At 42.7% G+C, this 16,500-nt stretch overlaps 1 protein-coding gene across 1 annotated transcript in view; it reads right to left on the bottom strand.

Annotated features, from left to right (window-relative positions):
* Positions 1-16,500, bottom strand: part of CDH4 (cadherin 4) — a 468,444-nt gene that overhangs the window by 39,873 nt on the left and 412,071 nt on the right. Inside the window, exon 8 of the mRNA XM_050907443.1 lies at positions 3,373-3,510. Within this exon, the coding sequence (XP_050763400.1) occupies positions 3,373-3,510 (138 nt within the window). The remainder of the gene's footprint in view (positions 1-3,372; positions 3,511-16,500) is intronic.

Genomic DNA, 16,500 nt, shown 5'->3' with positions numbered 1-16,500 from the left:
CATGACTCTTGCTGATGGAGACTGGACTTCAAGTTAACAGTAGACTTTAGTTCAAAATTGTTTCGTCTAGAGACTGTGATTTCACCCCCCCCCCCCCCCCAGTTTCAGAATCCTTTGTATGAGAAGGTGGGGCTTCTTCTTCCCCTGCTATTGTGCAGGATCCTCCCCCAGCCTTTCAGGTGATATACTAAAGGGTATGAAAACCACATCGATCCATTTTCACGTAAGCAAGCAATCATTTTGGAGTTTTACTGGAGTATCTTCAATTTGTACATTTAAGGAGCTTCTGTGTGCTTTTATGCTCTTTTTCCACTTCTCATCTAGCACTACATTTTGATCACAGCCCATCTGGTATTTCGGACATCCGTTAACCAGCTTCCCTCCGCAGGTCATCCACTCCTGTGGACGTGTGGTTTTGGCTCTTGTACGCCTGTGGCTGAACTTTCACATGCTCCGTGCATGCAGTCTCTTCACCACCCTGCACAGCGTGCTCGACTATGGACGTGACCTGACTTCCCTGACCATCGCAGTGGCTGGTTTTTTCTCTCCTGTCCCATTGTTAAATTTTACACAGTAACATTAATTCCTGCTGCTGAATACATGAGCTGTGACACCAGAATGGTGCAGTGTCCTCCTGAGCTACATTCTTATCCAGAAACGATTAAGACTAAAACCACTCTGGCTGAATGACAGGTAATTTAGGAGCGCTATAGGGTGGGCCTTTGTATGTGTCTATGCTGAATACAGTTGCCTGAGTTCCTTTCGTCTGGCAGCTTTCCAAGAGCAAACCACAATTTCAGTTATTCAGCCTATTTTGTTTTTACAACAGCGTCTCAATACGGAAGTATTTTAAATAAAAATATACTGTATCTCTCCAAACAGGCCCCAGTCTTAAAAGAGACCATGGGCTTTCTTACCCTCTGAGGAGCTGCAGATTTCCTGGAAAGAGATGTTTGCTATTTTTTAGAGGTATAAAAATGCAGGTCAGACTATCTGAGGACAGCAAGGAGATTCAGCTCAGGTTTAAAGAGACTGATTAGCCTGATGCTGTTCTCTCTGCCAGTCAGGGAAAAACCATATTACACTTACATACTCACGTGAAATTCAGCCTGGCTATACCCGGAGTATATCAAAGATATTTGTTTCCATAGAATCAGAAAATGTTATTGTAAAACACCCTTGGTTTTTAAGTCTTTATAAAGTCCCATGTGCTACTGTGTAAAGCCCTTTGGCCCTTTCAAAACTCTTTCTTCAGTGATGGAAATTAGAGAAATAACGGTACACATCAACCGTGCTTAGAGGAAGAGTAGCATTTTCTAATCCATTTAACACAATCCTATGGGTAATTCTCTTGATGGCTTTTATTCCTTCTAGGTCTAACACACACCGAGACATTAAATAGTCAGAATTCACCTGAAAGCAAATTTCCATTATTGCACCTTCTACCAGATTCAGCTTTGGGAAGTGTTTTGGAAAGACATTAAAATATACCACATCTAGAGGGATGCTGCCCTCCAGAAGGCACTGACGGGTGTGTGTGACTAACTCTGACACGGCTCATCCCTCTCCTTGAAACCTCCCCTCCTAACTCGCATTTGGAGACAAGGACCAGGCAACCTGGGTCATCTGGAACAACCTGTGCTTAAATGACGTGGCCACTAGATGTCATTCCTTTTTCACTCAAATGTAGGTTAAAGAAGTATTTCCCTGGCAGAATAAGGGCCCCCCGCAAACACTAGCAAGCTGGGGCACACGTACTGCTGTGCTGAAAAGTCCCACGGCCTGAGAGACACACAACTGTAAGACTGGCCGCTATAAAATTTTCCAGAGAGAACAATCCCACGCTGGCAGGCAAAACAACCACATGGCCCAAGACTTGTACCAGATTTTTATGGCTCTTCACAACTGTATGTATCATACTTAAGGAGATATTTAATGACAGCTTTACAACACAAAGCTCGGTGTATTCACTATGGCAGATACGAAGCACATGTGCTGCTGTTAAACCCACCCTATACTCGCTGGAGCAGCGACGCAGGCTGCAGATTGACACCCAGATCTGAAAACGTGCTGGGTGCCCATTTTATTCTGATTCAGGAGGAATGTAGTGCCTTCCTTTTTCTGAGAATCTAGGTCCAAGTCACTTCGTCAGAAAATGCTGGCACTGCTTGGGAGCTGAGCACATCACATCCATGAGCCGGGTCCCGATGGCGATGGGAGGGAAGGACCCAGACTCCACAGCTGGCATGGAGCCGACTTGGGTCCATGGTGGCATAAATCGGGCTCTGCATGACTTCCTTGAGTTCTGCTATGTATTTGTAGTTTGTAATGGTATAACTAAGGGCAAACTTCAGTACTACATTAATAAATATTTGCAGACCCTTTAAGATGGAATGAAAATTCAGAATAATATAAATAATAAAAACATTCCTCAAAGGATCTTCAGCGACTTGAGCACAATGCAGTTAGACTTTCTGTATTTTTAAAGATTCGGTATCAGTTTAAGATACATCATTTACTGCTTCTTGTTGACCCTCATATGAATATAGATGGTGGATACACAATGATTTCTCATTTATTAGCATGTAGACATCTGTACTGCTCTGTGGTTTCTAAAATTACTATGCTCACTTCAGATGTTCCACGTCTATGGATTACGAAGGCTGTAAAGAAGCAGTCCACATCATTTCACCTTCCAACTCTTCATTTCTACCTTAACCAGCTCTAAAAATTTGTCATTTGCAATCTCTTTATTTTTTCCCCTTGTCCCCCAGTAATAGCAACTTGGAGCACATGAGAACAGAATAAAGAAATACTGTACTAATGTAACAAAGATCTTTAACTGATTAAAACCAGATGTACTGAAGAATGTCTATACGTTTACTGCCGGCACACACAAATACATCTGTTAGAGCTATCAGTGAAATACAAATTTTACTGAATACCTGTTACCATTTAGAGTATTTACTGCTTCCTTGAAATCGTATCTGAGCTACTAAACCCGAAATATCTCTTACTGCTCAGGGTTTCACTCACAAGTAATAATAACTCTGATATGTCTACAGCCAATTGCTGTGAAACAACTGTATCCTCTTTGGTGCAATCACACATTGTCTGTTTGCCACATTATTTCAGCTCCTTTAGTACCTCAGCAAAATTGGTCGCCACATAGTTTTGCTAGTTCATGAATCATTCTTCTTTTCCCTTTTCCTTTTTTCCTCCTTTTTCCCCCTGAAAGTCTTTGTTCCATGGTTATCTATCACGTTCCTCCTATCTGCCAGACCAGCTAAGAGAGACGACAGATATAAACATCCATGAATTACAAACACGTTGTGTGTCCATGCATCACTGTGCTGAGGTATTGATACTTACAGTGCTGGTAGTGAATTCGGGTGGGTTGTCATTCACATCTGTCACCGTAATGATCGCTGTTGCTGTGTTTGAGAGACCATAGTTAAGATTTCCTTCCATATCTGTGGCTTGAACAATGACTATATACTGCTGAACTTTCTGGAAAAAAAAAAAGAAAAGAAAAGATGAGAAACAAAAATGCATCCTGTAAAATGCCTTGGTTTATCTTCCATACAGAAGAGCAATTTTTAAGCAGACTAAGAAGTTAATCGGATTCAAAATGTTAGTAAAAAAGACGGATAAAATTTTCTATCATGTTTTGGAAAGGATTTTTGCATAGATTGGTAGATATCACCTGTTTTATGGGAAAATAAAAATCTTATGAGCAAAATTCCTTGGTTGAAACAGACATTTTTGTTAATTTTTAAGCATTTTTGGCAACATTAGTTTCTGTCTTCTGAAAACCAGTAAAAATTTTGCTAGTGTGTTTTCATTGAAAACATCACTAAGAACATTATACCCCCAAAATTGACAGTAACATTGCCTGGCGGCCCTCCAGCTCGTTCTGCTCACACAGTTCAATGCCCACAAAGCATTTTGATACTTAAAATACTCTCCATGTTTCAATCTTTAACACAATCTTGGTAAATAAGGAGAATTTAAGTCCTGTATGAAAAAAAAAAATAATTCAGTGCAATAAACAGAAGTTCAGCAGAACTGATTTAAATTCTTGAGCACCCCAAACAACATGGCTCTCAAAGAAAAAGCCTTACAGAGCCAGCCATAAAAATTACACATTAAAGTTCTTCTAAAAGATGCTGTATGTCAATGCAACTGGAAAATAAACCTGAATAAAATAGGAGAGGGCATCTGATCTTGCAAGTGCGTGCATCTCCCTGGGATGTCTCTTTACTTAGGAATATCTGCCCGTGCTGAGAAAAGCCTCCTAATCTTTAAAACTGGCCGCAACAACAAATTTTCATTTGGATCTGCAGAATTTACTATTGATGTCTCCATGTGTTGTGCTCAGGATATACAGAGCACTTTACAGGCAGATATGAAAGCAAAGCTCCTCTCCTGAAATACAGGCAAAGTGATGTGCCGGGAACCAGGGAGGGATCCAGCCGAAATCGGTGTGACTCAGGGCAAAGCTAAACACTATGCCCTATTCCTTAAGGCTTAAGGTGTAATTACAGATGCGAGCTGGGATGCAAGGACCAAGCGGCTCGCCGGCGCATCAGAGAGCCTGAAGGGTGCGAAAACCAAATGGCGGCACAACGTTATTCAGGAAAAGCTTTTTGCAAAGCCAAGCGGAGGACTTCACTGCGAGGAGAGACCTGCCGCATGCTGGATTGCTCCTGCTCTTGGAACACAGCTGAGGTACTCCAGGGCTGCTCCGTTCATGTGCCAATGTTACAAGCGTGTGTAAAATGTCCAATGTCCTTTGAAATTTCAAAGGGCAAGAATTAGGTCAATTAGGTCTCTCTACTCCTATATAAACATTCTTGAAGTGCTGTAACTGGCTTAATTCTTTAATTCTTTTGAGTTGCTAGAATAACAGAGATCTGAATTTTAGCTTTATCTTGATTCCAGGACTTTTAATTGACAGATATTAACTTGCTAAATTGACAAGACATCACACACAGGGATCCATCAGCACCTTGCAACTGGAATATATTATGGAAATGCACTTTCATTATCTCTTCCTACCTTGTATAATAAAACATGAGGGAGAAACTATTGTTAGCCCTTGTTTTTCCTCACGCAAAAAGTTGCTGTTCATTACTCCATTTGTAAAGCACTGGGTAATTGTAAGGCTGAAATGTCCTTATTAGTGAATGTAATTTCTATTTCATATTTAGCTTTTCCTTCCTTATTCTCTCTTATAGACAGCTTGGGAGGCTGACAGAAGTATTCCCTAACAGGCCAAATACTTGTGAGCCAAATTAGGTTTAAATCATAGAAGGGGGGGGAAGGTATTTAAAAAAAAAATAGTGGCAATCAGATTCCACATAAATTAGAAAAACAGGTCGGAGGCCCACATGAGAGAGTCCATTTCAATAGTGCATTTAAATGGCAAAGCCACTTCTAATGTTCCTCACTGCAGTGAGACGGAGACACGTAATTCACAGCATTTCCAATTTGATGGCGTAGCTGTCGCACGTTATTGTAAAAGCTTCAGTGCTTCGGCAGCAACTGCAGGAAAAAAAAATGTTCCTTCCTCTCCGTCAGCCGAGAGGGCGATGAAACAGCCCCGTCGGCGGGGGTGCTTCTTTCTTAACTTGGCGTGTTTCTATTTTACCGTGTTTGCAGACTGACCTCTTCACAGCTGCTGGGCTCCCAGGTCACGCTCCCAGGTGCGCCCACCCGAGCAAGCCGGGACTGTCGCGGCAGCGTGCCTCCAGCTAGGGCACGGCAAAGGCAGCTCCCTTTCTGTGTCACAAGCAATTCTGAAACTCGTGACACCGTTATGCAAACTTTAATCTGAACTCCGAGAACAAACTGCAGACCTTGGATAAGGTCATGCTCTGTCGGCACAGCACTTATTCATACTGGGATCCAGCCTGCAAACCTCCCACTGCCTTCAGCTCCTTTCTAGCTTGCCGTATTCACTTCTTAACCAAAGCCTCCCTGGAAAAATGAATCCTCTCATACAAGAGGGGGTAAGGGACTAGAAAGTCTCATTTAAAAGTTTTGTTAACTTTACCGTTTTACTGCTTATTAGATTATACATACTCCGATGACACACGCATGTGTGTGTGCGTACTCACAGACCCTGTCTTATTAATCTCAAGTTTACAATAAAGTTTTTTTATTTAACAAAGCGCCTTTCACTAAGCATTGTAGCACAGTGTTAATAAAAAAACCCACACAAATTCATAACACTAAATTAAAGAAATTTAAAAGAAAGATTATATCAATCAGATAATACAATGCCAAAAAAGAAAATGCCCAGAATTTAGTAACGTACAAATGTATCAGCCACAAAGAGCTGGTGCATAAGGATGGGAAGAGGGGAAGGATGGCAAAGGAGCGCTGCACATGTGCAAGAAAGAGCAGGGAGTCCAAACCTAGTGAGCAAATGCGAGGAATTATAGCAGATCTCAAATGGGGGGAGTGATCAGGTGGGGTCGTTACAGGAACGCACACGTTTGAGACGGGCGCTGCATCTCAGGGTGCCAGAGGCAGCTGCAGCAATCAGGGACACACAAGAGGGGAGCTGCTCCTGGAAACTTAGACACATCACCAAAGTTGCACTGATTTGATTTCCATCAGCTGAAGACAGAACTATTGTGTTTAGAGCAAAAGTGCATCTGACATGGAGAATGCCTTGGTTTGTACAAAAAGTTGTATAAAACACAAAGACATCTAAATCATAGAATAGAATCATAGCAACATTTAGGTTGGAAAAGACCTTTAAGACCCTCGAGTCCAACCGTAAACCTAACACTGCCAAGTCCACCAAATGGAAGTAGTCTGAGATTTGTCAAACCTTTAGGCATTTGGTTGCCATCCACGTCCAGTTCCATCTGAAAGGCTCCAGTGTGGGCACGTAAGGGTGGGGCTTTCAAGTACCTAGTTTTAGTTTATAACTAATTCAATCTTCAGTGAGATTGGCCCCAGCAGATAACAAATTACTGATTTTTTGTTTTTCTGTAGCTAACCTTTTTGCTTTTGTGCATTAAGCTGATTTTATTGAACTATTCAATCAATTTCAATTGCAACATGTCCTTCCAATTTGTCACAACATCTCCAGGGGCATCTTAGTTTGTTGTCCTAATATTATTATTACTGTTACGACTATTAAAAAAAAAACAACAGGCAGCCCCACGCCCCCGAGCACAAGAGACGTTTTCTTGATGGCATTTTGATCACACAGAATAATTCTCATACTCTCTTTCTTTGCAAAAATGACAGTTTAAATAGCACAGGGCAGAAACTACAGCATAGAGATAACACAAAATGGTCCTATCCCAGAGAAATGAAACAGTTACTATATGTTTGCTCTGATGGTGATGCTGTGGAACTAAAGAAATGAGCCTCTGCCCTGAGGGGGTCTGGACTAAAAACCCAGCCCCAGTGAAGTCCCTGGGAGGTCCAGTGGCCAGTATTTTTAATAAATCTAACAAATCTTCATGCTAGAGGAAAGTAAATGTGCTTCTTCTACTTAAGCCAAGGAAAAAAACCTCATCTTGATAAGTGCAGAGCTTTTAGTCTGACCTAAAAACTAAGAAGGGCTTTTGAAGGAAAAAATTATGAAGGAAAGAATAATTAAAGGAACTGTAGCAGATCTAATCTGTCTGCTCTTCTGTCAATCATCTGATACAGTGCCACAAAGAAATACATCAGCTAAATTCCAGAAGATGGGAGTTAGTTGAAGAAATCGGTTAAGTTGGTTAATGGGAAGCTGATCAAGGGCTTGGTTAAAAAGATAGCAGTGCCTTGTACAGAAGAAGTAACAGCTTGGAAGAAGGGTAACCTGACAAATAACAGAAACAAGATGTGATTTAATAGTACAAAATACAAGATAATGCAGCAGGGACCAATAACAAAACTTTTCTGGAAGCTGGTTTATTGGACACGAGCAAGGAGGACTGGCACCCCGTCCCACCAGCTCCCTGCCGCTGAGCAAGACGCAAACGCCGTCGGCAAACACACTGTGTGCGGTATTAGCACTGCAGATACAGCAATATTAATTCCTTGTGCCAAGCACCGAGGGCTCATCAGGATGCTGTGCAGCATCCAGGTCCCTTGTATTCACTGCTGAGCAACCCAGACCCGACCAGGTGCCGGCAGTGAAGAGCCCATCACTGGAGAAGAGCCTAGAAGAGCTTGGCTTGTTTAGTCTAGCAAAATGAAGGCTGATAGCAGATATGATTGCTGTCTATAAATACATCAGGAGGATAAACACTAGGAAGGCAAAGGAGCAATTTAAACTAAAGGACAATGTTGACACAAGAACAAATGGGTATAAACTGGCCATGAATAAATTTAGGCTGGAAATTAGTAGGTCCATCACCACTAAAGGAGTGAGATGCTGGAGCAATCTAATACAGGGTCTGGGGAGCAAAAATGTTCAAAAGAATATATTAAATTAGGGATAAAATCCTTTTGGTCGTGGTAGAAATTATGACAAATTGAGCTAAAGCAGAAGTCAGATCTCTCAGCATTCTCTGTGTACAAACAACTTTTTCGGAAGAAAAAGAATAAAACTCCTTTCAGTCCAAATACCACAATATGTTTGTGTGAAAATAGTTTAAGACTTAACACTGATCGATATCACTGAACCAGCCCATTCCATCGGCACACACAAAGGAATAAGTGCCCCAAACAAAATTACAGTTATTGCAAGTGGCTCTCCCCATCAAGATACCGGCTGGCACGAAAGACACTGTCTCAAATCCCTGGCCGAGCTGAGCACAGTCTTGCCGAGAGAGATTATAAACAAAAGTAAATCATATTCAGAGAGAGAGTCTAAAAGAATCAAGTATTTTAAAATGAAGTCCTAGTAACGAAGTGCTATCTGTGATCCCAATTTTCAAATGTGCATGCATAGTATTTTTAGGAATATGGCTATTCCTGATATACACATGCAATTATTGTACATCACATACGAGCTGGGTAACTGTGTATACCAAAGTCCAGAAATGCAGTAATTATGTGATTAAATTAATCTGCATTATGGACAAAGGGTTTGCAAAATTAGGACCTACATTATCAAAGCTCTGTACAAATATTGTCCAATTAATTACCACTTCCTGAGAAATGTATGACTAGCTAATTTTAGCATCATGTCTGGTAAAGCAAATAAGGTTACCAGGATGTTGCTGTAGGATGGTACTGCGTAGGAATCTATTGGTGAAGGAGATAGAAAATATAAATCCTATTTCCTCCCATGGCTATCCTCACATCTTCTTTATATTTATGTGTTTTTCTATCTCCCCTTACTTTTGCAATACCAATGAGAAGAATATGGGATGTTCTTCTGGCTTGTTTTCTAAATCATTTCTTTACATGCTAGTGAAGTTTTGATGTTCACTTTTTTTAGTATAAGATAGTTGACGGTGAACACACTAGCAATAAATATTGTACCAGAGCCAGGAAAGCCGATTTGAAAACAAATAAACAAACTCCCCCCAAACGTTCACTTGACTCTAGTAGAAATACTTTTTCAAAAAAGATCTAACTAGCCATCATTTAAACAAAGCTCACAGGCAGACCTTTTAAAGCATTTATCCCTTAATACTCCCTACTTAGCCACGGTTAAATATGAACACAGGTTTCCAGAAGAAAGCCCTATTCTGGGAGCTCAATGAAGAAGGCAGCTTTCACAGAACAACCAGAGCACCCGACACCTTTTGCAGCTCCCCTCCAGAGACAGTGGTGGTGGTGAGTGAGCTTCATCCATGTGCCAGAGTCGAGCAGAGTCTTTGATATAACTTGACCTTTTCATTTCTTACATATAGCGCAGCATCATGTCATGTATGCAACATCCTCGGCAGACATCAAACCCCGGGCCCATGAATCTTAATGCACAAACTGCTGCTGCCTGAGCTAAACAATGCAGTTTTGCTTCACCTCAACCTCGCTATACAGGACCAGCTACTATCAGAGGCGTTTCACACTCCTGCTAGGACACGCCTGTAACAAGGGAGGGGATCCCATTTTTAAAACGAACTGGGCTACTTATTCAGTGCTGCGCAACCACGAAAAGTGAAGCAAAGAGACAGGTTTATTTTCTCCATTTGGCTGGGGTTACACTGGCTTTTCTTCCAGTATGGCACAGTGTTCCCCACCGATGAGCATCTGCGACTGCAGAGCTCCCGAGCAGGGGCAGTGCCTTGGTCTAACTCTATCTAGCAATGTGCAGTTTACTCTCCTGGAAATGGCGGTACGTTAACTAAGCTGGCTTTCTTCCTTAACAAAGGTGTCGATGTGAAACACCCTGGCCTCTGACGCGCAGGTCAGAGCCTGTGAATTCCTGCTACCATCTGACCGAACCTGCCTGTCATCCAGATATTGATAAACGCCTCCGGCTCAAGAAAAGCCTTCGTCCCACCGTACACAGCTCTCCCAATCACACTTCATAGCACGCTCCCACCTCTCCTGTGCCATCAAAACCAAGGCTGCAGCACTGCCTGGCTGCTCACTGCCACTGCATTTCAGCCTGGTGGTATTGCACAGAGAGCCAGAGGCTGGGAAAGCGGCACACGCCGAGCAAACGTCCCGGGGAGATTTTCCTCTGCTGTTCTCAAAGGGCGAAGCACCCCCCCATGCTAAGGGCCATCCCCAGCTCACACGCTGCTCCACTCCCACGCATGCCGTACTTAACTGGAGTTTAAGGAGGAGGCAGGGAGAGGATGACTTCTTGTGCTAACCCTCCGCACGGCGGAGGATTTCTGCCAGCAGCGCTGAGCACGCGTGACTCAGAAAGAAGGAAAATATTATTCAGGAGTCGTTCTGATGAGCACTTCCAGTGTTTGCTCTGACTCACTGGCCAAAGCACTGGCAGTTTTCAGCCACACCACCAGGCTGGAAGAGCTGTTCCACTAATCTTCAGAAATCAGCCTAACACAGGCCAATTTCTTCTGAGACAGATACAGGTCCAGAGGCCACAAGCCAGCCTCAGGCTTTTCACTCGGCACTGCACCCACCCTGACGGTCGGCCTTTAGTAGCTTTCACCTGGCCGCCTGATTAACAACCAGCAATTAAACTTTTTTCTAACACTTCCCCTCTCAGCACCTGGGACCTGTAACCTGTGGGATGGCACACCTTATACTACTCATCTTTTTCTCTCTTAAGCTACTGCACTTCAAGATAGTATTTTAATGTGTTACAATTTACACTTTTTAACCCATTCAGAACCAGCAGACAGGCAATCAACTCTTCCAGCTTCTCCCAGGGTGGGTATTGAGTCTCCCACGTAGGTGTAAATGGGACCTGCTCCAGCTTAGCAGCTATTTTCTCTTTTGTGTGGCGGCTTCTGAAAGCAAAACAGCTTCTGGTGGTGGGTACAACACCCAGCAACAGTGAACTGAGCTTTCGCATGAAAGCATGAGGAAGTGCTTTAAAAGTTACCTGAAAGAAAGTGAATATGATCTTTTATCACAGAGAGGTTATAAAATCAAAGAACGCCAGAAAGCCTTTCAGGAGTCTACTCTGTTTGGCCTTTTAGTAGTGCGAGACCAAATAGTTCAGTGGCTGTTGCCCCTGGCTGCCTTTTTTTGTGTTACTCCGACAGTGAAAGTGGTGAAAGTGGAAACCTTTCCAAAGGACACGCTAGGTACAGAGAAGACCCTAACAGTCACACTGAAAGCTTTCCTGCATCCTGGCTGTATCTCCCCATAGCCTCCAGGACAGAAGATATGTGAACCAAACTGAATTGCTCATCCACCTAATTTCATTGTGAGAGGCAGGATTTTGCTGAACAGCCAGCTCCAGGAGCAGTGTTATTTATTGACTGAGAATCTCATCTCAGAAAGCGATCTGCTAGTTGTCAGGGATACAAAGGGAAGCTTAGAAATATAAACTCCAAACACTAAAAAGCCCCGAAACAAAACCAGAAAAAAAACCCCAGCAGACAAATAACTGAAAATGGTAACACAGACCAGGGATCCTGGTGGATCATTTTCACGATTTTCTTAATGCCTGGTGCTAGCAATACTGTGCATAGGAAGGGCTGTATTAAACAGGAACAGAGACGCTTTTGAGTGCGATATGCTGCAACCACATTCATCTGATGGTTGTTTTTTTTTTTTGGAGAGAGAGTTTTATTCCTGAGGGATCAGACACTGAGCCTGGGCTATCAAGGTTTTGAAAAAAACACCCAAGCTGAAACCCTGCTGCGGTGGAACACGAGGAATATCAATGCAGCAACTTCTGCCCAAGGAAAGGGACCTACTGGAAAATACATTCCCCAAAACAGTCAACTGACCCAAATGCACCTTGCAGAGGGTCTGCCACGCTCTGACCCCAGCTGGCCACCACTTACGGCAACAGCATGTTTTGATGTATGCTGCATACAAGGTTAATAGCAAGGTAGGGTCTGTTTAACCTGATACTTGTTCTAGATTTTGAGTTGCAGAGGGTGGGGATTAGAGGTCACAAAATTTTTTACCTGATATTTGAGCACAGACATTTGTCAAAACTTGAACATAGTTGCTTAAAAAACTTCCAAGCCCAAAGAATGTTTTTCATATCTGAAAACAGTGCTTTAAAATTGTCCTCATTCTTTAAAGTTTACCCAAAACGTAAATAGTACCTCTATATTTAAGACTGTGACAGTATTTTCCAGTTTTGGGAAGTTTTAGAACATGAACATAACATTTGTTGGGATTTTTTTGGTTTTTTTTCGACTGAGCCTTGGCAAATAAGACACCAAGCCTGGAGGAAACAGAAAATAAGGACTGGGCTGTTTTCAGAAGATAAGTATAAAAAGAACACCACCACCAAAAAGAGGCCAGTGTTCTGCAGCATTTCTTTTCTAGTCTTAAAATGTTTTACGTACTGATGCTGCCACTGAGGGACCTCACAGACTTCCATGCCTCAAGGAGTCCCATAAAGGCCCTTGGGCTGTGCACAGTCTATTGAAGCTATTCAGGCGCTATGGACTGACTTCAAAATTATTATCAGAATTATTATCAAAATTATTATCAGAAACTCTGTTGTAACAGAATCTCTATCCTTGGATAGAATCGACTTTCCTGTTTAGAAAGACTGCCTGTTAATGAGCTTCGTATATGGTTCTCTCATTTAATACCAAAATTAGAATCACAGAATCATTAGAAATGGGTTACATCTCACTCTTCAGTGATCCAAACTACAGATCAGGCATAAGTCCACAAGGAAGCAGGAGAAAAATAAGGAAAATGAATTACATGCTTCTGATTGTCACCACTGATAGTCATGCAAGGGGGTGGCAGCGAGCTGGTATGAGCTACAAATAAATTTCATTAAAAAAAAAGAGATATGACTAATATCTTGGATAATGTATTTCGATTCTGACTACAGCCCCTGAGTCGGTGCCAAAACAGAGTAGGGTTGTGATTAAGGCTGCAGGCTGCAGCTTGGAAGACCTAGATTTCTCTTGCATTTTCCCAAACACTCCCCAAGTGACCTTTAGTAGGTCATTTAATTTTTCCGTGCCTCAAAGAAATTGAAAATAACACTTCAAAATGAAATGAAAACACTTTCTTATCTCACAGTGACATCATGAGAATAAAAATCCATTAGTTTACTGAAGCACTCAGCCACTCCAGTGAGGACGGCTGCAGAAGCACCCTTCCCTCTGGTGGCAACCGCACTGGGTACCGGCGCAGAAGCTGGCACCCTTCTGCATCTTGGCAGAAACAAGAAGCAACTCACACCCAGCAGATGCTGCTTTCAAGTCCTGTCAATATTTTGCAGGCTTTATGCCCCAGAGATGCCAGGTCACCTTGCAAAGCACTTAAAAGGAGACCTGAGGAATAAGCCTTCTAACTTTTGGCTGAGGCAATTTCTGTAAAAACATGAAATTACATTCAGCTTTTCTTGGACAGGAAGAGATGAGCAATAGTTCAATGTCTAGGTGGTCACACAGCAACCGTCGCTGCTGAGAGGTGCCCTTTGGTAAATATGCCAGCATTAAATTGATGCTGCTTCCAGTTTGTGTCTGCCGCTTTCTGACAAAAGGAGTGAGTGTTGAGAGACGGAAAAAATCCAGAAACCCCAGGCAGACCAAGAGAAGGGAAAGTAAACAACAATCTGAGAAACATTTTTGAAAATAAAAGATGACCTTCTTTGGACTTGTGCAAACCAAATTCTTCCTATAGTGTGTAACTTCTTGGTGATTACCCAAAGGCCAGGCTTGGGGAAAAAAAAAAATATCCTAGTTATGTCCATTGCACTCTTATAATCCACAAAACCTTTGCTGTCAAATGCTGCCAGAGCAATTTAATAAACAGGGAGAATGCCTTAATGTATTCTGAAACCTGAAAACCACCCATCATTAGCCCCACATGCTGTTTTCCTACTTTCTCTGCTTTAAGCCATTTAGCTGCTACAGCTGTTTTTCTTGTAAGTCTGACTTCTGTTTTTATCAGCCTGATTTGTTTTCTGGTATATCTTGCTTGATTAAAAAGAGGAAGAAAAACCTTTCACAATTCAGGTAAAACTGCCTTCTTCTTTAAGCTCTGGCGGGCTGAAAGCTTGAAAAAGATCATCAAGAAGATCAGTGTAGGTGAATAAATATTCATAATATTGCTCATAATTTATACTTGGTCTCATTTTTGCAGATAGGCTTGAAATTCCACACTCATGACACTGCTGCTATAGTCAGACCTTTTTATTCTTAGCAGCATGAGGTTTTCTAAATCCTATCAATGCAGCAATTAAAGAAATAAAATCAATGTAATATATTCAACATAATATATTCAAACCACTTCTGCTAATCCTATACGTACACACATAGTGTGTACAACACAAGGATCCTGGATTTTAAAATTAATGGCAGGCAGGAGCACAACACAAGTCTTGGGAATCTGTACTGTGTTGACTCCATATGGTCTGGATAAAATAAACTAATTTGGTGTCATTCGTTATTCATCGCTGAGAATTGTTTTAAGAAAATAGCCTGGCTACATCCTTGCTAGCTGCTTATCATAGAATCATAGAATGGTTTGGGTTGGAAGGGACCTTAAAGCTCATCTAGTTCCAACCCCCCTGCCACGGGCAGGGACACCTTCCACTAGACCAGGTTGCTCAAAGCCCCATCCAACCTGGCCTTGAACACTGCCAGGGAGGGGGCATCCACAGCCTCTCTGGGCAACCTGTTCCAGGGCCTCACCACCCTCACAGTGAAGAACTTCTTCCTTACATCTAATCTAAATCTACCCTCTTTCAGTTTAAAGCCATTACCCCTTGTCCTATCACTTCATGCCCTTGTAAAAAGTCCCTCTCCAGCTTTCTTGTAGGCCCCCTTTAGGTACTGGAAGGCCACTACAAGGTCTCCCCGAGCCTTCTCTCCTCCAGGCTGAACAGTCCCAACTCTCTCAGCCTGTCTTCATAGGAGAGGGGCTCCAGCCCTCTGATCATCTTCATGGCCCTCCTCTGGACTCGCTGCAACAGGTCCAGGTCCTTCTTATGTTGGGGGCACCAGAGCTGAACACAGTACTCCAGGTGGGGTCTCATGAGAGCGGAGTAGAAGGAGAGAATCACCTCCCTCGACCCACTGGTCACGCTTCTTTTGATGCAGCCCAGGATACGGTTGGCTTTCTGGGCTGCAAGCGCAGGTTGCCGGGTCATGTTGAGCTTCTCGTCAACCAACACCCCCAAGTCCTTCTCCTCAGGGCTGCTCTCAATCCATTCTCTGCCCAGCCTGTATTTGTGCTTGGGACTGCCCTGACCCATGTGCATATATGCATTCACCCTTACGAATAAGCCTTCATAATGCCTTCCATATGCCTTCACCATTATGAACTGAAGGGAACATCCAAACAGTGAAGGAACAGGTTATAGTCGGAAAAGCAGCTGATTTAATTAAATTTGGCAGAATGAAAGGTTAGTGGAAAACAGTCAAATAACTGAGAAGAGATTAATGTGAGATGCTCCCTATTGTATTTCCCTTAAGAGTTGTTTTACCCAATATGGGAAGGGTCAAGTTGTGTCGATTTGCTGAGAGAGAATGTGATTGACAGAATTACTGGAAAAGAAACTCTGTTTGGTTGTGAAGTCGGAAATACTAATGGGTGTTTCTGTCAAAACCAGCTCTGCCTGCAAATGGATTTGTTTCCCTAGATTTTAAGAGGGCTATACTCTTCCAGGTGCTGTAGACAAATACTCCAGACATGACCACTCGCCAGGTTAAGTCAGTGTAGACTCAGCTGGAAGACCCTTTGTTTAGAAGCCATCACGGGTACTATACCTTGTATGCATCACTAATGTTCGGTCTACTGGATCAGCGCCAGGGATCGAGCAACATGGGACATACAGCAAAAAGTCCTGCCTGCCTCCTCCATTGCTCTCCTCTGCAAACTTTGACCCCCAAAGCCGTGGAAGTTTGCCAACCGTTTTGTTTCAGCAGCAACTGTAGAGTTGCTTTGCACGGCACCGACCCAGCCCCTGCTCTGACTGCCTCATGGACGATACTTGAGCTAAGCTGCAAGCCCTGC

The sequence above is a fragment of the Gymnogyps californianus genome, chromosome 17 (genome assembly GCF_018139145.2).
Source record: "Gymnogyps californianus isolate 813 chromosome 17, ASM1813914v2, whole genome shotgun sequence".
In the NCBI taxonomy this organism is placed as follows: Eukaryota; Metazoa; Chordata; class Aves; order Accipitriformes; family Cathartidae; genus Gymnogyps; species Gymnogyps californianus.
The sequence above is the reverse complement of the archived record's forward strand: the minus strand, read 5'-3'. Positions and strand labels throughout refer to the sequence as shown.